At 49.5% G+C, this 22,977-nt stretch overlaps 1 protein-coding gene across 1 annotated transcript in view; it reads left to right on the forward strand.

Annotated features, from left to right (window-relative positions):
* Window positions 1–13,931, forward strand: part of RNLS (renalase, FAD dependent amine oxidase) — a 53,008-nt gene extending 39,077 nt beyond the window's left edge. Inside the window, exons 5-7 of the mRNA XM_062496216.1 lie at window positions 3,578–3,751; window positions 10,668–10,843; window positions 13,734–13,931. Of these exons, the coding sequence (XP_062352200.1) occupies window positions 3,578–3,751; window positions 10,668–10,843; window positions 13,734–13,931 (548 nt within the window). The remainder of the gene's footprint in view (window positions 1–3,577; window positions 3,752–10,667; window positions 10,844–13,733) is intronic.
* The last annotated feature ends 9,046 nt before the right edge of the window (window positions 13,932–22,977 follow it).

Here is a 22,977-nt window from a genome sequence, read left to right on the forward strand (position 1 = left end):
GAAAGTATGGAAATTCAAAATGAAGGTTCTCTCCATGTCCTTAGATCAACTTGTTGGCCTTGCTGAAATGCATAATGGATGGAGCAGGGAAAAAACCTCAGTCTTACAACTCTTAGCTTTGTTTTTACATGTAGCTCAGCTTTTTTGTTGCTGGATTTCAAATTTGACGTCACTTTCTTGCCTGCCTTCTCAAGCTATAAAAACTTCCTTGATTTGATAAATGTGCAGCTGCTTAGAACCCAGTGAACCACAGACCTTTTTTTTTTTTTTTCAAGAACCTCAGCAGTGGTGAAGGAAATCAGCAAACACAAACACACACCAGTGATTGAATTCACTCACTTTCAAATTTTGGGGTATAAAGCTGACTGTTGGGGATGTTGGGTTTTAGTCAGTTCTGGTTTATGGTGTGGTCAGAAAGGGACCAGAGGCACAGCTGGGGCACAGAAAACACCAGCCAGTCCCAGGGGAGCAGCCCTGGGATGCTGAGTGGTGGGGGATCCCCATCCCCAGGGATGCCCTGACATGGCCCCAGTGACCCCGTGCAGCTGTCCTGAGCCTGAGCCTGCAGGTTCCCTCCCAGCTCTGGTTTAGCCTGGGACAGGGAAGGGCTGAGTCTGGAGGAACCTTTTTTCACAGAAAGGGTTGAAAAAAGGCAGGGGCTGCCCAGGAAGGTTTGGAGTCCCCATCTCTGGAAGCGTCCTGGACGTGGCACTCGCTGCTCTGGGCTGGGGACAAGGTGGGCGTTGGGCTGGGAGGGCTTTTCCAGCTTCAGAGATTCTGTGGTTGTGAATTGTTCCCCTCAGCATGTCTGGGGCTCACATCTCCTAGGTGAGCAGCCTGTCACTGTCCCCAGAACACCTGCAGGCACTGGGCACTGCAACAGCTCAGCCTGGCTCTTACTCCATCTCCTCAAGGTTTGGAAAAGTCACTCCTTCCTGAAGCTGTTCCTTCCCTGGCCACTGTGAACGAGCTGTCCTGGCTGTTTACAGCCCTTTGGTCTGGGAAGTCACTGTCCTGGAGCTGCCTGCCTTCCCTCTTCTCCCCTCTCCCGGCCTGCTCAGCTGAGCTCATGTCCTTCCTTCCCACATTTCCCTCATCATTCCCCAGCCAAGCACCACGTGCAGGTGTCTATTCACACCTGACAAAATCTCAGCTTATCCTCCATGACCTCTCTGCTGTCCAGCATCTATCCCCGTGACCCCTGACACCTTCTGGAGCTTTACAGCTGGTGGAGACAGCTCCATGATGACATGGTGAGTCTCAAATGAGGTGCTTCAGAGCCAGCTGGCTGCCTTGGCTTTGGCAGCACTGAGGTTGTGAAGGCTGTACCTGCTCCATTTGCTCAAACCTGAAGCAAATCCCCACCCTGAGGAGCAGGGAAGCTCAGCTCCATCATGGGGAATTTGCTTCAGAGGCTGGAGGAGGTCTTGTTTATTTTCCTTTCCCCAAGGGAAAAGGAGTAGCCAGAGTAACCTGAACAAAGGGTAGTGTTTTAGATGGGATGTTACAGCTTCGTATTTGTCTGCTCGTTTATGGGACTTTTATATTCTTTTGAAGTCCAGCAAGAATGTGCAATATTTTGTGAGTATTTGTGGTGTCTGTGAGAAGGGGCCTGCTGGTGATGGACATCTGGGAGCCCAGCTGGGCACAGCTCCTTCCTGAGCAGGGTTCTGTGTGAGATCTGTCCCCTCTGCTGTGTTTAATGTGTTTAGCAGCAGCTCTGTTCCCTGTCTGGGCTCCTCTGCTCTGCCAGGAGGAGCTGGGACAAGCCCCAGGGAAATGGCTCACGCCGCTGTTCCCGCTTGGAAAAGAGCCCCAGGATGGTTCCTGGATGCTGGCACCACGTTAAGCTCAGGGCTTTAGTGGGAACTTAGGCCAGGGAACATTTCCAGCAGGGAGGGATGCACGAGATCCTCTCCTGCTGGCATCCTTTCCTCCAGGGCAGCCCTCCAGCCCTGCTTCATCCCCTGCCTTCCCCTCCAAGCCACACCAGAAATCCCCCTGTCCTGAGGGCTGCAGTAGCTGGAGGGAAGCTGTGGAAGAGGGGAAGGATGTAGGAGGATGGAGGTGACTCGTGGGGCTGGGGCAGCCCTGCCAGTGCCTGGGTCAGCCTTTGAACAGCCCAGAAAACTGGGATGGAAGCCAGTGCCCCTGCCTGGGACATGCCAGGCTGCCTTTGGCATGGAGCCCCAGGCACCCAGGAGCCCTGGGTCCCAGGGCAGGAAGAAAGCAGGGTGACCTTGGAGTAGATCCTTTTTGGAAAGATGTGAGAGGCAGCTGGACCCCTCAGCTCCTTCTTGGAGGGAGTTTCTCCAAAGCCCTTCGTGCTCAGCCAGTCCTGCTCCCTCCATCTGGCAGCTCCACCACCACCTACTGCCAGATGCTGTATTTCTCCTCCTTTCCTCTCCCCAGGTTTTGTGGCTTGGTCAGTCTTCCTTTCTGCTCTCCCCATTTCTCTGTTCCCCGTTGTATTTGTGGGGAAAACATGAAAAAAACTCCCCAAGTCTTTTACTTCTTTTTTTGTCTTTTTTTTTTTTGGTTGTTTGTTTCTTTTTGTTTCTTTTCCCCCCTTGGGGACATTTCAAGGTTGGTTTCTGATGGGATTTGAGGTGGAATCCGACTTGTGATCCTCTGGTGTGCTGGGCTTTAGGTCAGCCTGGTGGGGGCGACCCACCAGGAGCAGGTCAGGCTGACCCATTGTGGGATGAGCTGTTCCTTTCTTCATACAGCATCAGCTGAGCTGTTGTCTCTGCCTGTGCTGCTCCAGCTTGGAGAAGCCTTGGACATCCATTCAGTCACAGGAAGAGAGACGTGCAGCTGAGCTCCACGATTAGCCAAGCTGGTGGATTTCTCTATGGCATGAAATTAAATAGTATTTGAATGCACACGGTGGGGCTAATGCTACTTTGTGCAGTTTTTTATGAAGATTATGAAATTGCAGCAAAAAGCAGATCTTACTGTAATTAGAAGATAGAAGAGTTAATCATGGGGAGGAATTAGTATTCATACTCACTCTGAAATTTTCTGAACTGCTTTAAAATACTTTCATCTGAAGGAGCTGAACTTCACTACCAACCATTTGTATGCTGAAGTGCAGAGTTTTCTTCATTCATTTGAATTGCAGCACAGAAGTCACACAGGGCTCTTTTCCCCAGAGGTTCAAGAGGCTCTGAGTTAATTTTGTTGATATGTGAAGTCATTTCGGTGCTTGTCGAGCCATTTACTTGGTGTCCTTGGGGCAACCCAAGCATTTTATTGCTATTTATTTACCCTTTGAGAGAAGATTTGAAACAAAAAGTCATCGAAGTTTCGAGTCAGAGGTAAAGGGAGAGTTGGGAGATGAGCCCCCAGCAGCTGGGGGAGGGTCGTGTGTGAAGGACACATTCTATATAATGCACCATTAAAAAAAAAAAATACTACAAAGCACTAAGCTTAATATTAAATTCTTAGTTTTAGCAGTCTGGTCATTTTCAGGAAGGAATAATCAGCTTAACCGCAGTATTCCCATATTTAATGTTCTGAGAGGAGAGGGATTGTCTGATTTTCTTTTTTTTTTTTTTTTTTTCCCTTTTCACAGTAATTAATGGAATTCAAAAGCAGCAACTGGAATCTGTGAGCTACTCATCCCGCTACGCCCTGGGACTGTTTTATGAGGCTGGGACAGGGATTGCTGTCCCCTGGGCTGCTCAGTACATCAGTGATAATCCCTGCATCCGCTTCATCTCCATCGATAACAAGAAGCGCAATATAGGTCAGTGCTCCCATTATTTCCCTTAAACACAGCCACAATGGAGGGTGCAGACCATGAGAAATGCCATTTAATTGAGTGTTGCTGTCCTGAATGGAGCGAGTATTTAACTCCAAGCCGCAGTGGATGGCGTTTAATGTCACATTTGGCCCGTAATAAAGAGCACAATGAGAGTGAGCTGGCCCTCAGAAAATCAGCCCCCAGCGCATGGTTTATGTTACTGCGTTTATGAAACCAGTGTCAGGGGATTGGAGACATCAAAATGTTGCTATTCCAAGAAAGAGCTGGGGTTCCTTTGTATAAACACTGATTCATACACTCGCCACTTTGTCTCCCGTCACCCCTTACTCTGCAACTCCTGCTCTTTCCACAAGGCTTGGAAGTAGGAATGAATTGTATAACTGGAGCTGCTCAGAGTTGGCCAGGGTGCTTTATGTGATCAGGGACAGTCCCTGAAATGGCTGTACATGCTTGGTAGGGCTTGGAGAATATCCCCCAAGACAGACCCTTCTCCGCTCTTTCGGGAGGATGGCTGTTGAGGAAGTGTGTATTTTACTTATTAAATGTACCACGGGTGTGGTGGCACACAACAGCTCAAGATAAAAAATCTTGCAGACCAATTAAGAGTCACAGAGTCCAGGGTGGTTTGGCTTGTGAGGGACCTTAAAGACCCAAAAATGGCATAGGCAGGGACACTTGGCACCTGTCCAACCTGGCCTTGGACACTTCCAGGGATCCAGGGGCAGCCACAGCTTCTCTGGGCACCCTGTGCCAGGGCCTGCCCACCCTGCCAGGGAACAAGTCCTTCCCAATATCCCATCCATCCCTGCCCTCTGGCAGTGGGAAGCCATTCCCTGTGTCCTGTCCCTCCATCCCTTGTCCCCAGTCCCTCTCCAGCTCTCCTGGAGCCCCTTTAGGCTCTGGAAGGGGCCCTGAGGTCTTTCCAGAGCCTTCTCTTCTCCACGCAGAACACTCCCAGCTCACTCAGCCTTTCCTGGTAGGAGAGATTCTCCATCCCTCTGTGCAAGTGCAAATTTGTTGTTTTCCCTAAGAATTTAGCCTGTTGATCTGAAAAGAGTGAAAACAAAACAGAAGAATGGCTGCACTAGCCAAAATAAGGATGTATCCACCCTGATGTGCTTTCTCCAGCAGGGACTTAGGGTGAATATGAAAAGAAAGAGCGCCAAGAAAGCCAAATACAGATCTTTTTTCCTCTGGCATAGTCCCCTTGTTTCTGACAGTGTTCAGCTGGAGATTTTCTTGCATCTGAGGTTCTGTTGCCATTGTTGTGTTCAACAAAAACCACCTGATAGTTAATAGGGCCTGCTGATACTATCTTTACCAGTGTCAAGGAAGAATTCACCCTTATTTTCCCCACCTCTCTGCACATGTGGTCTCAAAGCCCCAGCATCAAGAGCAACAAATGTGTTGTTGTTCTATGCAAATGTGTTGTGGAACTATGATGGAATTATCAAACAGCTTTGCTGTCTCCAGATGCAGTTGAACCAAGTACAAAGCACATTATTTGGGGCATATTGTTAACAAATAGGTAGAAAGTACCAGAACACCAGTGTTGACACATGCCTTTCTCACTGAAATTTGCCTTGAACTGGGGGTGAGTTCTGTTTATATGACCAAATTTTTCCAAGAAGAACAAACTGTGTGTGTGTGTCTCTTCCTAGGAGACAGACTTTAGACAGCACAGGCAAGGGAGGCTGAGTGTGAAATTTATTTACGTGTGAAGTCCTGCAACCAAAACACATGAATAAAAAGTGCCTTTATGTTTGTTTTAAGACATACACAAGTATTTTGCATCTGCATTTTTCTTCCTGAACATTTCAGTGGGAGGCACAGGAGCACCTCGCTGTCCCTTTTAACTCCACTCCACTCATCGATGTTCCCATTCTTTCGTTCTTCAACCTTGATTATTTGGACTCAACTGAAGAAGAGGATGGTGACAACCAAAAAGTAAACATTCAGAGAAGGCAGAATTGCTGGGTGAGGGAGCTGAGATCTTCCAGGGCAGTCATCATTCCCAAAAAGCCATTGCTTTCTCCAGTTGTTTCTTCACCACAATTAATGGAGGCTTGTCTCACCCTCGCTGCCACCTCAAATAGCTTTTTAATAATCAGCCTTGAACAGTAGAGATCCAGAGAAAATAAGTGTAGCTGCTAGTTGTCCCCTGCAGGAGGTTTAGAACTGGATGATCTTCAGTCCATTTTATGATTCTATGATCCTGTGAGCTTTCTGCTGAGGAAAGCAGAAAACATACCCAACACATACACAACACCCCCCTAGAGCAGGTAGTGCAGCCCCAAAAGGCAAAAAGCCCTCTCTGTGGAAGCCCAGAGTGTCCTTGTCACTTGTCTGAGATGTGGCAGTCCCTGCCTTGACTCAGTAAAGCAGAGACATCCAACTGTCTCACTGTACCAGTGAAACACGGACCGGCCTCGTTGTAATCACGCAGTGGGGTGGGTTTGATGAAGCACTTTCTCTGATGCCACCAGTTCCTGGTGTAGTCAGGAGCCTCCAGGGGGGAAGGCTTTTTCCATCAGCTGAGGATCCCAGCTGCTGTCGGTAGGATCCCGTCCCTGCCTGCAGAGGTGATGTTACGTAAGGAAGAGCCCACGAGCAGCCTGTGCTGAATTCCCCGTGTGGTGTGCATGAATATTAAACACTTTGTGGGATTGGCTGCCTCAAACACCCCATCCATATTTATACCGGGTCGGGGGGGACGGTGGGAATTCTCCAGCATAAATTATTTCTGGAATACCGCAGTCTTTGCATCTCTCTGCATTCCAGGAGGACTAAAGATAGATGACACATAAAAGGGGAAGTGGTTCCTTTCTTTTGCTCCAGGATTGCAGGGTTATGTAATTTAAAGGGAAGATCTGCCTTACAGGTTTTTAGCACTGTATAATTCCTAAGTATCCTCTTTAATTCTGAAATAGAGATTCATTTCCTTCCTGAAATTAGAATTTTTAGGAAGATGAAAGAGTTAAAGAACTTTTAAAGATTTTGCCTTGTTATGCAGCCAGCTGTGTTGTAATCCTCTGCCAGCCCTGCCTGCCTTTTAGAAAAACAATCAGAAACTGTTGGTAAGGCCAATGAAATGCTGGGTTTCTGAATTTAAAAAAGTTAGTGCCGTTCTTTCCATGACTCCTCCCAAATGTGCCTTGTCAGACAGGGGATTTTGTTCCAGGGAGAATATGAGACCTTAGGAACCACGGGAATTTCTGAGGAAAACTGGGGAAGCTCGCTGGCCCTCCTTCCAAACAGCAGTGTGGCATTTTGAAAGTGAACCTCCATGTCTTTTGCTTCCTACATGTAGTAAAGTTGATCACTGCTCTTTTTTAAACTTTTGGGTAGGGTTTATGAGGCCTGCACATCGACTTCTCTTTTGGCACATTGTGATGCCTCCCAGGGAGCAGGGATGCAGTTCCAGCCTGTCCGGAGGTGTCCAGCTTTTCTGCAGCCCTCCACGCTGACCCAGCATCATTTCCTTCTTCTTCCAGGCTTTGTTTCCTGTGTCAAAAGCCCTTTCCAGTCCCCTCCTGCTCCCCAGGACCAGAATGGGCTTCAGATGGCAAAACACATCTCCTCAGGAAGCCTACAAATTTCTGAGGGTCAGGAAACAACCGCATTTTGGGATCTGTTAGAGCTCCAGGTTTTGGGCAGCAACGTGAGAAAAATGCTTGATGCTGTTCCCCTAAAATGAGGAGAACATTCCTGGGGGAGATGTATGCTTATCACATCCATGGATGATTTTCTGCTGGAGACCAGGTTGTAAACCCTTGGATGACGCCTGAGCCCTCCACCAATCGCAGAGAAAGATCTGCCTTTGAAGCTGGCCCCACTTTTTGAGCAGGAGGTTGGGCTAGAGACCTCCAGAGGTTCCTCCCTCTCTCCCTCCCGAAGTTCTGTGACTCTGAGTCAGACAATGTTCTGGTGAGGATTTACTGAGCACACTAATAAACGAACCGGGAAGTGAATCTAAGCAATCCCCTTTGGCAAAGACAGGAAGTTCTTCAAGCTCTGTCTGCATTTGCTGCCCAGCAAGTTTTAATGTCAGCACAGCTGAACCAGTAAAAATCTTCCATACTCTCTGTGGATATTTTGTGGATGCATCTGTGGAGCTTGCAAATTGAGCTGCAGGTTATGGCTGCTTACTTTTATGCCTTTATGAAAGTAGCTCTCCCTCTCCTGAGGGTCAGTGGGTTTATGGGCTCTGCAGGGTCTGTGAGCCACAGATGTGCTCCACAATGGCCCTCAGACATGATTTTCTCTCCTAGAATGTTGTTGTTTGGACAAATCCGGTTGCCTTTTGCTTTCTTGGGTATAGTAGGAGCTGTAGCTGCTTCTCCCTGTCTTTGTCAAGTCTCCTCTGGCAGCTGAAGAGCAGGTGGGTCCTTCTTAGGGTGCCCCGTTAATATAGTCTCAAGAGCTCTGTCCCCATCTTGGCACCTTGAAATCCATTTAACCTGCCAATTCCTCCTTTTCCACAGTTCCTTTTCTAACCTGTCACACTCCCAGAACATGATAGACACCATGCTGACCATTGCCCAGATGGATCCCATGGCTTTCATGCTCTGGTGGTGTTCTCTTTTCTAAGGGAACTTCAGGCCCAGGGATCACATCTCATCTCTAAAAATCTTTTTCAGTTTAGGGACTCAAAACCCTGACCTTGGCATAGATTCACCACAGAAGAGCAGATTTTGCATTTTGCCAGGAAGAATATTTTGGTGGGCAGATGATCCACCGTGAGCTTCCACAAGAACGTGTCTTGTTTCATTGTTGTAATCCTAATTTCATGTATTTTATTTTATTGCAATTTCTCTTGTCTCACTCCTTCCCTGAGACTGATGCTAAGGAGGATGTGGCCACCAGAGGAGCTGACTTTACACCCTTAGTACCATCTGAGAACTTGCCAGGGCCGGAGGAGATCCCTGTGGGAGGACTTGGCACTGTGGGCTGCTCACGCTGTCACTGCCTGGAGCAATTCACCCACGAGCCTTTTCACCCTCCTGTGACAGTGACAGCAGCTGGATCAGGACACCACAGTTCTGTGCTAAATGTGTTACTCAAAGCTCAGAGCCACCTTCCTGATCTTGGATGTCCTTGGGCTGCAAGCCACTGTGCTGGGGAGGTGGCCCTGGGCTCTGTTCTCTGTGCTCTTCTCCGAGGCACCTTTTATTAGCCCAGTCCTTTTTCTGGAAGATGATACTCCAGCAGGCTTAACCCTGTGTGAATTCTCACTGTCAGCAGTCTCTCCTTCCCTTTTTCTACATAGCCTGTATGATTCCTCCAGCTGGGAATTGATGACGAGTGTTGAGACAGTCCCAGAACGCTCAGAAGCTGATGGCTCCTGCCTTCTGCTCACAATCCAGAAACCTTTCCCCTCATTCCCAGGTTCTAGGTCAAGATTCAGTTTTCCATCACTCCGGGCCTGGTCCCAGGAGTGCTCTGCCCACACAGGAAGGGGTTTGGTCTTCTTGGTTTTCTGTCCCTCACTGTGTCTGTGGAGAGACATCAGAATACCAGGTGTCTGCCCCAAAAAGGGGAAGGAAAATCTAACATTTCTGATGCTTTTCCAGACATCTGGAAAAACTGATGCCCATGGGGATACATCCTGTGGTAGCTGTGAAACCAGGAAACATCTTCCTGCCCTTTTTGCCACGTTTTCACAGTTTTCAAGAGCAAGGGTTGGCTGAGCTGGCCCACTCAAGAAAGAGATTCAGACAGGGGTTCCTTTCACAGGAATTTAGAGCTGTGGCTTTTATTCTTGCAGATTTGGTAGTGCTGCTCCTCTGAAGTGATCAGACCAGGACAGGAAACTCACCAAAGAAAGAAATTTTGGCCGCCTTTGGAAGGTTGGGATGTGTCATCTTCCCAGAGGGGATCTCTGGCCTGAGGATCTGGAGATGTCTTCACTGGCAGAGCAGAGATAAGGGCTTTATCAAGCTTGGTGCCTAACACCCAGAATGGTCAGAAAGTGTTCAACCCCCTCTTTCTTTGTGGATTCTCTGTCAGAAAACACTCGTTTGCTGAAAAACTAAAATATTCCAAGAATGCACTAGTTCAGACAAAGGTTTGACCAGGACAGGCTTTCTGCTTCCAAAGGAGGGAGTTGCTGGGCAAGGGAGTGAGAGGGAATCACTTAATTGAGTAACCAGCTCAGCTGAAATGCAGCATAACCCACGTCCTGTCCTTGCTCCGTCCTGCTAATCAGAGCAGGAATGACTCACACAAGGATCTGTTGGATCCTCATCCTGCCTTGGCACAGGGAACTCCCTGAGCCCAAAATTCCCCTAATCCCAGCAAATTCTCTGGCTGCTGGTTGTTAGGCCACATCTGTAACGTGACAAGCCAACATGCCAGCAGGGACAGGAGCCACCTGCTGCAGAGAAACTGCAACCAGCCCCAAATGTAACAAAGCCTGGCCCTTTGCAAGTCTGCTGGGATCAACGTCAGCGTTCAAGCTATGATTTCAAAAGATGAGAACAAACTTCCGTGATAGGACAAAGGGTGATGGTTTTAAATTGGAAATTATTAAAAGGATTTTAAATTTTAATTGGAGGGTCGATTTTAGATGAGATAAAAAACCCAAGTTTTTTTTCAGTGAGGCTGGTGAGGCCCTGGCACAGGTTGCCCAGAGAAGCTGCGCTGCCCCTGGATCCCTGGAAGTGTCCAAAGGCAGTTTGTTGCAGAGATTGTACTCCTCGACTCATGTTCTTGTTGTGAACAATTTGTGTTATTATTCCTCGTGCTTTTTTCCCATCTGGAAGAACAGAGTGGTGCCACAGATATTTTTGTTCTTACTGACTCCTAGGCCAGAGGCACAATTGCCAGCATGTGGGGAAGGCAGGTGTGAATGAGCAATCCTTCAGAAGCACCTCTCCTCTTCCATTTTTTCTTTCAGAGTCTCCTGAAATTGGGCCCTCGGTCGTGGTGCACACGACTGTGACCTTTGGAAGCGAGCACCTGGACTCAGACCCGGCAGAGGTGCAGCAGATCATTCTCAGCCACCTGCAGAGGATCCTGCCCTCCCTGCCTAAACCAAGCAGCATCAAGTGCCAGAGATGGAGATACTCCCAGGTACTCCCTGGTGGGACCAGTCAGCTGGGAGGACCTGCTGGGGCTGCATTTTCCATCCTCAGGGATCAAGAGGAAAGGGGGGCTGGTTGCTCAATATCCATAACCACGTAGCCATGACCCCATCCAGGGCTGGCCAGCAAAAGCCAGGTCACTTTTTTCCATTTTTTAACACTGTGAGTTCTGCAGCTCTCCTGTAAGTAAGTAGGGGTAGGAGTAGTGTACAGGAAGGAAGTAAATCCCACATAATATGGTGGGATTTTCACTGGTACTTAAAAATCATGACTCAGTACTTCCTTCTGCATCCAAAAGTATGTGGTATTATTAGCAAAATTCCCACCCTACCACAGAAGAGCAGAAGTACAGATGTACTAATTGTTATTATTTGATTTGGCCAAGGTCAATTTAACAGAATGTTATGTGAAAAGTATTTTAAAGTAAACTACCTAAAGGTAATAATAGCAAAATGTGTATATTTTGCAATCTTCTTTTAAAAATACAAGGAAATTGTTGGCGATTTCCTAAAGTATTGGAGCGTATCTCCATGTTTACCCAAAACCTCTCAAGTTAAATTACATTGGTGAGTTTGAATATGGAGGTTGATGCAAAATATTTACTTTTAAAGCAGTCTCCTAAAAATTCTTCCTTTTTTGAAGTTGCTGTGGATCACTGTTGTGGAGTCTGCTCATACCCCTTGATCTGCATCCAATTTGGGAACCTGGTCTCATTAGCACAAAGTTTATTTTTCTGTGAGTGAAGTATTGGTAGATTGCAAAAGCAACCTTAGCATGGATATTAATATTTATATAAAACATATCAAAATTGTGCTGTGTTCTCTAAGTTCCTCTTTGTCAGTTCAGGGTTTGGTTTTTTTTGGGGAAAAGCAGGTGCCACTGTTAAGGTTCCCTGGTTGTGACATCTGGTCTTTTCTCCTGCTTTACGTGCTGAGAACTGCTGGTGCTCACAAGAGCTGTGGGTAGGATGGGGGGAATTGGATCCAGCTCTGGAAAGGGTTCCCAAACCCCATCCAATTTCTGCTTCTGTTGCTGCTGCCAACCAGGGCTCTGACTCCAGCAGCAGCTGCTGGTGCCACAGGAGGAATTCTCACCAGTCTGTAATTTGGTGGATGAATGTCAATATGTCTTAGGTTGCAGATAAGTCCGTGTAGGTCAGACCCGTTATCTCAATAAAGAGATCTCTAATGCCACCCTATAAAATAATCACTGCCTAAATGAAGTATCTGGGGCAGAGCTCCCTCTTTCTCCTAAAGCTCTCTTTACTTTTAGTTATAATAAGCTGTTGCCACAGAGGCCAAGGGAACTGATAAGATGGGTGCATCTTTCCCCTGACTCTTTTAGATGGGATTTATCCTACTTGTTAATTAAATCCGGCTGTAACATCCTTCACATGGCCAAACACAATCCTGGGATTAAAATGCAGACATTACAATTATCCATGGCAGATGAGGGATTAGGACTTCCAAAATTCTACTGACACTACTTAGCAGCACAGCTGCAGTTCTGGATCCCCTTGCACTAATTATGGTGAAGGCACCATTAGCATTCAGAGCCAGCAGCTTCCCAACCCACCGTGTGTCTTTGGCAGAGTCGCTTTATATGGAATTACTGAGGCTGGAAAACACCTCCAAGACCATCAAGTCCAACCTTTGACCAAATACCAGGAGGGGTAGGAGCAGTTTGGTACAACCAGCACCTAATAAACACTGGGCAGCCAGGAAGAAGGGACACTCAGAAAAGCCTCTTTCTGCATTGTTTGTGCTCAGCTCAATCTGTAAGGAAAATTTAGGAACAAATTAAGCACTGACTTAAAACTGGTCTGAGGAAGAATCTCTGTCTGGATTTGCCATACCTGGATAAACTCTTCTCTTAAGATGAATAAAGGGTAAGGGGTTGCAGCTGTTTATATCAGCTGATTTCCTCCTTTGAAGAGATGCTAACACCCAGTAGCAGAAATGCAGCCAGCAACATAAATGTGGGTGCTTTGCAGCTCATCCACACTTGGCAGTGGCAGAGAAGGGCTCGGCTGTGGCCAGCTGAGGGTACATTTGAATCAGTGGAAAAAATCCCCTGGATTTAGCAAGATTCCTTGGAAGAAGATGGTCCCATGAGGGGATGCAGTAATGGTTTACTGGATGGAAGTCCAAGAAATGATCAAAATAAAATTGTACTCTATCATGCTTTAGCAGGTTGAGCATCAGGAGGAATTTCTTCATGGAAAGGGTGCCCAGGCCTTGGCAGGGGCTGCCCAGGGAGCTTTGGAGTGCCCATCCCTGGAGGTGTCCAAGGAAGGGCTGGACGTGGCACTCAGTGCTCTGGGCTGGGGACAAGGTGGGGATCCCAGCTTGGGCTCCATGGGGCTGGGAGGGCTTTTCCAGCCTCAGGGATCCTGGGATTCTGTGGTCCCAGAGACAGGAGGTGGGTTCCCTTTCCTGTGTTGAACCTGTCTGGGATTTTGCAAGCCCCAGTTTGCTGATGTGAGATCACCCTCACACCTTTTTAGATCTCTACACCAGGGTCAGACGAGTCATATCTGCTGAGATGGGCTGAGAATAAAAACTGAACAGGCTGGAAGGTCTCTGAATTTCCATACACACTATAAAGTTTTACTCTAATTATTCATCTCCCAGAAATAAGTATTTACTATGGCTTGTGTTCGGATCTACCTTCTGGAGTGGGAGGCCAGGCTGGACAGGGCTTGGAGCAGCCTGGGATAGTGGAAGGTGTCCCTGCCCATGGAGGGGGTGGAACAAGGCGAGCTTTAAGGTCCCTTCCCACCCAAACCATTCTGCGATGTGCTTCTCAGGGATTTTTCTGGTGTGAAATTCAGGTAAATAAAATACTTCTCCCACTCCCTTTATGTTCTTAATTTTCAGGTTACAAGAGCTGTGCCCAATTCTCCAGGACAGATGATTCTCCACACTCAGCCTCTCCTGATCTGTGGGGGTGATGGATTCACTCGTTCCAACTTTGATGGCTGCATAGAGTCTGCCATGAGCCTTGCAGAGGCTGTGAGGCTTCATTTACAGCAATTTCAAAGCCAGGCTGCTAAACTTCCTCAAGATTTGTTATGAATTTTGCCGTGATGGGTTGAATTTGAGCTTAACATCAACATTGTCTTGCAAAAAAACAAATAAAGGAAGATGTATTGGTGCACTGGAATAATGATTGGGATAGAATTAAATTGAGTTTTGCAGGATCTGTGCTGAGTGGTTACTTTGATTCAAGTAAGACTTTCTCTGGCTCTAGGCAGAAGTAAGGAGCTCCAGCACTCTAGCCAGGTCTGACACTTTTACAGCCCACGAAAATTATATTGAGGAGCGTGACATGAAGCAGCACAAAAAAATCTGTGAAGCTGTAGAGTTTATTCCTCAGGAACTCCTTATTTACTCCTTGTCCTGGTGACAGGACAAGCAAGAACAGCTTCAAAATGGCAGAGGGCAGGGATGGATGGGATACTGGGAAGGAATTGTTCCCTGGGAGGGTGGGCAGGCCCTGGCACAGGGTGCCCAGAGAAGCTGTGGCTGCCCCTGGATCCCTGGCAGTGTCCAAGGCCAGGTGGATGGGGCTTGGGGCAACCTGGGATAGTGGAAGATGTCCCTGCCCATGGCAGGGTGGTGGCTCTGGATGGGCTCAGAAATTACCACAAAATAATTTATTTATTTATTCTCAATTGGATTTTAACTTGCCCTTCCTCTCCAGTCATATATCACAAGTCTGGTACCTCTCTACCACAGCGCTAAAAATAGCAACATTAAGCAGACAGAATTTAAACCATTAGAGGAGTACAATTCCACCTCTGTTTTTTCTTACTTTACCCCTGCATTTCACCCAAATCTGACGTCCTGTATCAGAGCACCTGACCACTGTGTTTTACTGCTGCCTTTGGCCATTTCTCGTGGAGTATTTTAAGTGACACTAAGACTTTAAGACTTGTTAATTTTAAAAGCACAGGGAAAGCTGGATTGTGAGGTGTCTTTAGCTCAACACTCTGTTGTTCCTCTCAAGTGGTTGTTCTCTCGAGCTATGGTGCTCTCTCAGGGGCTTTGTATCAACAGCAGATACCAGGAGTGACAGACCAGTGGAAACGTCTCTGACTCTGTCCTTTCAGCAGCAATCTCTCATCTTTGGTTACCTTGATGCCTCAAAGTACCCGTGAATAAGAAAATCACAGATTCAGAGATGTTTTTTGAGTCATGAGGTTTTCTATTTGGAGCTTTCTTGAGTCTGGGTGAGTCTCAAATTGCTCCTTCCTCATATCCCAGGATCCCTGAGGCTGGAAAAGCCCTCCCAGCCCCATGGAGCCCAAGCTGGGATCCCCACCTTGTCCCCAGCCCAGAGCACTGAGTGCCACGTCCAGCCCTTCCTTGGACACCTCCAGGGATGGGCACTCCAAAGCTCCCTGGGCAGCCCCTGCCAAGACCTGAGCACCCTTTCCATGGAGAAATTCCTCTTGAAAACATCATGCCAGTCTACCAAAACACCTCTGTTCTACAGCATTCCTCCAGATTAAGATGATTTAGATAAAAACTGCTTGGGGTTTTTTTTTAAGGTGGAGATGAAAAGTTGTTGGATGTGTTCCTCTGGATGTGCTCTGGGCAGTGGGAATGCTGGGAGCGGGGAAATGTGGAATTCCCACACAGGGCGGGTGACAGGGTGATGTTTCAAAGAGGCCACTGTATCCAGAAGGGTGGCAACAGAAGAGACTTGTCTGGTTGATTTCCTGGGATTTTCCCTCATTTTTGATTAACTGGCAGATCCATCCATGCTCTCTCCTTGCTCCCAGACAAGGGGGATGGCTGTCTGCTCTCATCTGCACCGCAAGCCCAGCCACTGCCTGGAGTGGGATTGGAGCCTTCCAGCCCCCAGACCACGATGTTCTTGTCTTCCTCATCACAAGGAAAGCCAGGGCCATGGGTTCTCAAAGCCTCTCAGCTCCCAGCTGTGGTAACTTCCGCCCCAGGGAACATCCCTTGGCAGGGCTGGCCCTGTGCAGCCACTGCTCTTACAATGGGATCAGGGAATATGGGAGCAAGGCTGCAATGGATAGGTCTGCCAGTTAATCAAAAGCCACGTCCACCCAGGGAAAATCCCAGGAAATCAACCAGACAAGTCTATTCTGTCTCCAGAGACCTGGGCTGTGTGTTTTGTGTGAGCATATGAAAATAAATTAGAGAGATAAAAAGATCAATTTAATTCTGGAGACTTGGGTTATTTTTTTTTTCTTTTTAATTATTTTTAAAAGGCAGCTGCAGGTGGGAGGTGCTGCCCATCTAAAGCAGCCCTGTGACCACATTTCCCCTTGGTGCAGGGGCAGCATTGTGCTGGTACAGCCCCAGACTCAAAGCTGAGGTCGCTGCTGCTGCATTGGGGTGTGACACTGGCAGAGGAGCTTCCTCCTTGAGTCAAGTCAAGGAGGAGGAACCTGACCCTGTGCCACCCAAACCGTGCAGTTGTGTCTGGGTCACCAGCCCCAGCCTGGCACCGAGGGTTCTGTGGCTGCCTGGGCGAGGGCAGCAAATTCCAGAGTGACCAACTCCAAGGGGCTGGTGACAGATCAGGAGGCTGTGCCATGCCATTGGGAAGGGAGCTGTGCCATGCCATTGGGAGGCTGCACTGGAGCCAGGAGCCCGGCTGCTCCCAGGGGAGGACCAGAGTGCTCTCTGAGCTGCCCAGAGAGCACCTTGAGCCCCTGTGCAGAGATTTCCCCGCATCCAGAGCCGGTTTTGCCTCTAATCCAGCCCCTGGCTCAGCTGTGCCGTCCCTAAGCCGCTTTGTGCGGCAGAGCTGAAGCCCTGAAATCCCGGAGCCTTCTGCTGCCGCTGTGCCCGGCTCGCTGCAGCGCCTCCCTGTCAGCCTCCTTGGGATTTGTGCTTAATTCCCTCATTCAGGTGGCACCTCCGGGATCAGATAGTGCTGACACCGACACGGGAGGGGCACGGGACAGCCCCTTTGCCGAGAAGGAGGGAATTTCTTTTCAAGAAAGAAATTGAGCCCCTTTGGCTTTCTTTTCAAGAAGAGCCAAGCAAAATTTCTCCCCTGGAGGTAAATAGACGGAAACGGGGAGAGAGTTATGGCTCAACCCCAGTGGAGAGATTTCGTGTTGAGTAAGGGCAGGTTGCTGTCATCTCGGAGGCTGTGGTGATGAAATCCGCGGAGACCCTTGGAAAACCTCGTAAATTCTGGTCATTTCCCGATTTTCATCCCACTAACAGCTGAGCGGCACCACGGAAAAACCCAGCCAGATGTGTGCGGCTGTCCCCGACCGCTCCGAACACCTGGGGAAGGGTGTTCAGTGCCCAGGGCACTCAGCGCCATGCTCGGTCCACGTGGGCGAGCAGACAACCCCGGGCTCGCCCCATCCCAGCACTGCTGTGGGAAAACGAGCCCGTCCCGATGTGCCCCCGCCGCCCGACCGCCGAGCCGGTCACGGGGATGCTGCGGTCAACCACAGCTCGGCGTGACATTATCTGCTGTGCACAGGGCTCCAGCCCAGCCGAGCGGCACCTCCTCCCTCACCTGTGCCGGGCCCGGCACATCCTTCCTTTCCCAGCGCTATCAGCCCCCGGCATCTCGCCCGCGGGGCGGTCGCGCTCGCCACGGGCTGTGGAGCAGAGCTGGCGAGCACCGAGGGCTCCTCTCGGGCCACTGCAGGGCGCGGGGGTTGGCCATCTTTTTCCAGTCCAGACTAGGGGAATTTTTTTAATTTTTTTAATTTTTTTTTTTTAATATATATAAACGTGGTGGGCAGTCAGCGTTGGAATATAGGTCAGCCTCTGCCTCGGCAGCTGCTTCCCTTGCCCAGGGCGCAGGGAAAGCGGATGAGCTGGCAGCAGAGGAGGGGATCAGCCGCTCTCCTTCACCTTCTCCGAGAGCAGAAAATCCCACATCAGCACCTCGAAGCTTAGCGAGGCACGGCCGCCCTTCCCTATTCCAGAGAGCCAAATTTGCACGTGGCCGCTCCCCGGCACGGGAGGGATGGAGCCTCGGGAAGACTCCGGGACAAAGGGATTTTTGTTCTGGAGCTGCTCGCAGATGTGTTGTTGCAATAGCCGTGGGCTGTGAGCGGGTACTGCTCTGTACAGGGAGAGCTAGAGCAGGTCTGGTCCAAACCCTGGATCATCAGCACCCTGCATCCCGGGAATCTGGGGTTCACTGCCTCACTCAGCGCACCTGTGTGGTGCAAATCCCACTTTCCTTTGGTTTAAAACGCAGTCCTGGGGGCCAGATGCAAGCACAGCAGGACGGGAGCAAGCGTGAATAATCCCTGTCACATATCACAGCTCCAGCCGGTCCCCTGGAGCTCGCCAAAAATCAGCTCCGAGTTGGAGAGAAAACTGTGGTTTCTGGAGATGACTCCTGGCTGTTTCTCCAGGTCGAAGAGCTCATCTTGATTCCATCCCCTGCACTGTGTCCTGGAACCAGGGAGTGAAACAACAAATGAAAGGGACCCATCTGCACATGGGTCATTGACTGACCCTTTATCAACCTACTGTTCTTTGGGCATCCTGGGCTTTTCCCTTAGGACTTAACTCACAGGTGGGGTTGATGCTGAGTGAGCAGCTCAGCTCCAGGGAGAGGAATGTGTTTGGGCATGGAGAATTTCGGGAATAGTTCATGCCCCAGCCACATGGTCAAGCGATACTTGGACGAGGTGGGGATGTGATTTGGAGGAGAGTATTTTTCTTTGCTCAAATCAGCCTAAAAATAGGTGAATTTTTCTTGTCTTGTCTTCTTTTGCCTTCCTTGTCTGCAAGTATTATTTTTAAAATTTGGTCAGTAAGAGAACAATCTTTTTGTGGATGGATAATTAAAAAACATGTAATTTTTTTTTTTTTTTTTTTTTTTTTTTGCTTCTGATTTTCCCTGGAGGTCATAAGTGCAGATGAAAATCCCGAGCCATATTTGCTGATGCAGTGCACACACAGAGGGTTTAATGTGGGGGTGCTCAGCCTGGCCTGGGTCCCAGCAGTCATTTTGAGAGGAATAAGATATCCAACTCCTAAACTAGTGAGAAAAACAGAGCTGGGACACTGTGAGGTGGATTTTCTGCCTGCATCTCTGAGCACAGGGTGCTAAAGAAATCCCCGCTTCCAGTGAGTGGCCAGAGGGTTAATTTTGGCTCCCTCTGCCTCACTTTATTCTTTGAATAATGAAATTAGTTGTTCCAGGGTCTTTTGAAGGGCTGAGCTGAGCCTTCTTGCAGAACAATACACGCTGTGCTCTCGATGTGAGTGCCCTTATGGTGAACTTTGAGCTACACATCTGCTATAAAGAAGTAACTCTTATTCCCAGTTGGCCATGGCTAGGAAAGGATTCTGGCTCCATCCACGCCGCAGCACAGTTCTGCTTGCTCCATGGAAGCCTGGCCTCGGAGCAGAGGGGCAGGAACCATTTGGAAACCTCGTTAAAACGCCCAGGCACGTTCAGAGCTTTCCCTGGGCAGGCAGAGCTGGAGATGAGCCCTGCAGGAGCTGAGCACGCGACTGAGCTCCAGCCCTTTCCCAGCAAAGCCCCTTAAATCCGGCATTATCTTCCCAGCTGTGCTGGGAGGCTGCATGAGGAATTCTCTTGGGATGCTTTTGCTTGGTGTTTAGAGAATCCCAGGATCCTCGAGGCTAGAAAATCCCTCCCAGCCCATGAAGCCCAAGCTGGGATCCCCACCTTGTCCCCAGCCCAGAGCACTGAGTGCCACGTCCAGCCCTTCCTTGGACACCTCCAGGGATGGGCACTCCAAAGCTCCCTGGGCAGCCCCTGCCAAGACCTGAGCACCCTTTCCATGGAGAAATTCCTCCTGCTGTCCAACCTGAGCCTCCCCTGGCACAGCTTGAGGCCGTTTCCCCTTGTCCTGTCCCTGTTCCCTGGAGCACAGCCCGACCCCCCCTGGCTGTCCCCTCCTGTCAGGGAGTTGTGCAGAGCCACAAGGTCCCCCCTGAGCCTCCTTTTCTCCAGCCTGAGCCCCTTTCCCAGCTCCCTCAGCACCTTTGATTTTATGGCAAAGCTGGTCCTGCAGGTGTCACTTGACTTTTTCACTCTGTTATCTCTGCTGCTGGGGCTGAGGGATGCCCAGGAGGGGCTGCAAGGGTGTTGAGACCCTGGCACAGGGTGCCCAGAGGAGCTGTGGCTACTCCAGGATCCCTGCAAATGTCCAAGGACTGGGCATGGAGCAGCCTGGGGTAGTGGAAGATGTCCCTGCCCATGACAGAATTTGGAGTGAGATGGGCCTCTTATCTTTGTAAAGCAGAAAAAGCAGGACAGAGGTGTAGGATGGAGACTGAAATGGTGAGACCACAAGGTGTGGTGGCATGTCCCTGGAGCCCCTAGTTCCCAAACGGACATGCCATTTGTTAGTTATTGCAGGCAGTACTGATGGCATCAGTGAAAACCACCAGAGGCAAAATAAGTGGCAAGCTGTGGGTGTGTGTCACCTTTAGCATCACCAGGTGTCTGTGTGGGATGATTCATGCAGTCACAGTGACTTGGTCACACGGGATGTTAGATCAGATGGTTTCTCTCACCATCTCACAGAGTTCAACATGAAAAAAGACAAATTCTGTTTCTGTTTCCTCCTTTGCTTTTAGTGTTGCTGTTGGCTGTGGATCATGGTTGTCTCATTTGAAATGATTTTCCCCTTACAAGCCTCACTTTTGACCCTCACCCTCTCAGTTCCTCTTCCTCATGCTGATGGTACCTCCATCCGACATCAACATCCCTCAACACCTGCAGTGGGAGGTGCTATGCCCAAAAACGATGTCTTCTCTCCAAAACCAGTCCTTGACCACATGGTTTTTATCCAAGCCCCTAAATTTGAGCACAGAAACACAGGTTTGGGGCAGTTCAGTCCTCAGGAATCAGGGACTGTTATATTTCCCTCACATGTTGTAAGAGGAGCACCCTGGGTTCATCCCAGGATGCTGAGAAATGGTAAAACTAGGGTTTCGTGCAGTGCTTGATTCACTCCTGTGTCTTTTTCCTAACGGGAACAGACTGCAGCTTGGAGCAGCAAGACTTGACAGGCCTTTTGTCCGTGTCCCGAGGAGCCCGTTGGAACACTGTAATTCCCTCTTCAACCCACGGCAAGGAAACTGCTTCATAATCTTCTTTTCCAAAGCAATATAGGCCAAGCATCCTGATCCTTTCCTTTTCAGCCTGGATCGTGGTGGAGATGCTGGACATGGCTGCAGGATCTTGTCATGCCTTGGGATGTCCAGGAGTAGGCATCTTTTTCTCTGCAGGACTCAGACCCACGCCCAAATCAGAATCCTGCTGCAGCACCTGCCCAGAGACCTGGGTTTGAAGGATCTGAAGGGGATCCAGGAGCCAGGCTGCTCCAGTCTGAACAAAGCAACCGAGTGGGGTCTTTTTCCCTGGTGGAAAAACCACTGGAGATCACTGCTGTGGAAAAGCGGAGTTATTGCCAAGCACGGAAATGTTTCCTGATCTGTTTACTAATATTTGGTGCTCCTTTCTGGATGGTGTTCAAGCCGAAATCCAACCACACGCGTCAGCAACTTCCTGCCCTCCTCCCCACCCTCGGCTCCTGCACCCGGGGGAGCAGCAGGGATGGGAAGAGCTGGTGAGAGGCGAGGAGGGAATTGGGTTGTTGTTTTCATTTGGTCCCAGGGATGCTGGCGCCAGACCTTGCTTGGAGGGGCATGGGGACGGACCAGAGGCGTTTGTGGCACGCGATGCTCCCCGGAACGGTCGTGGCAGGAGGGCACGGACGGGCTCTGCCTGCCCAGCCCCTCGGGCAGCCCAAGTCCTGTGCCAGGCCAGTTCCTAATGGCAAATAAATAAGATCTCACAATTGTGTCTTTATGATGGGGATGTTTACAGCTGTCCCAGGCTGTGGGGGAGGGATGGGAGGGACGGCCGGTTCCGAAAGGTCAGCGTGGCACATGGGGCTACCGTAACCCTCCGAGTACAGCGGGCCTCGGGCTGCCTGCTGGATCAGCCATCCCCAGCACAGGCTGAGAAAAATCCAGCGTGCCTCCTGCTCTTTGCTGACTGCTAAAACTTTCATCTTTTACTTTCACTGCAGCGGTGTTTGAGGTTTTGACATTTTCTTGTCTGGCCATAAAGCAATGGGATCTGGGGTTTTACTTCCCTGCTCTTCTTGAATTGTCAAGTTACAGATGAAGAGAATAGTTTGGGTTGGAAGGGAACTTAAAGACCAGTTCCACCCCCTGCCATGGGCAGGGACACCTTCCACCATCCCAGGTTGCTCCAAGCCCCACTGTCCAACCTGGCCTTGGACACTTCCAGGGATCCAGGGGCAGCCACAGCTTCTCTGGGCACCCTGTGCCAGGGCCTGCCCACCCTCCCTTGGAAGGGAACCTTCCCTTCCCTTCCCTTCCCTTGGAAGGGAACAATTCCTTCCCAATATCCCATCTAACCCTGTCTCTGGAAGTGGGAAACCATTCCCCCTCATCCTGCCACTCCGGTTACTGATGAAGTCTCTCTTCACCTTCCCTGTATCACCTTCAGACCCTGGAAGGAGCTGTGAGGTCTCCACACAACCTTCTCACAGCCCCAGCTCTCCCAGCCTGGCTCCACAGGGGAGGTGCTCCAGTTCCCTCAGCAGCTTGGTGCCTTCTCTGGACCTGCTCCAACAGTTCCACGTCCTTCTTTCCTTGGAATGCCAGAACTGTGTACAGGAACTTTCCCATTCATGCTCCTCAGGGGAGCTGCTGGCTCTGAAAACCCACCTTGAGCGTTGATGAGGAGGGCACACACCCTTCTCAAGGCCACTTTAGCTCAAGTCCACACCACTGGGCAGGTCCCTCCTAATCCAACCTGTCCCTGCCTGCAAGATGAGCAAAAAGCAGCATTTTGCAAGGGAAACTCGTTGCTCCACCAGTACCTATATTTCCAGGGCAGCTGCCAGTTTCAATGGCTTCAGGTTATCTGTTTAATAACTTAAATCTCGCTGTGTTCATCTCATGTTCTTCTTTATTTGTGGCAGAAATCAGCATTGAGTCTCCCCAGAAACTGTTTACTTTGCCGTTGTCAATAGAAACTAAAGGTCAAACAATCAGAGCTGAGCCCATGGTTCTAACTCAGTATCTGTTTATGTTTTTGCTGATGAGTATTAATAAAAATATTTGTTTGGCCAGGGAG

This window comes from Cinclus cinclus, chromosome 7 (genome assembly GCF_963662255.1).
Source record: "Cinclus cinclus chromosome 7, bCinCin1.1, whole genome shotgun sequence".
In the NCBI taxonomy this organism is placed as follows: domain Eukaryota; kingdom Metazoa; phylum Chordata; class Aves; order Passeriformes; family Cinclidae; genus Cinclus; species Cinclus cinclus.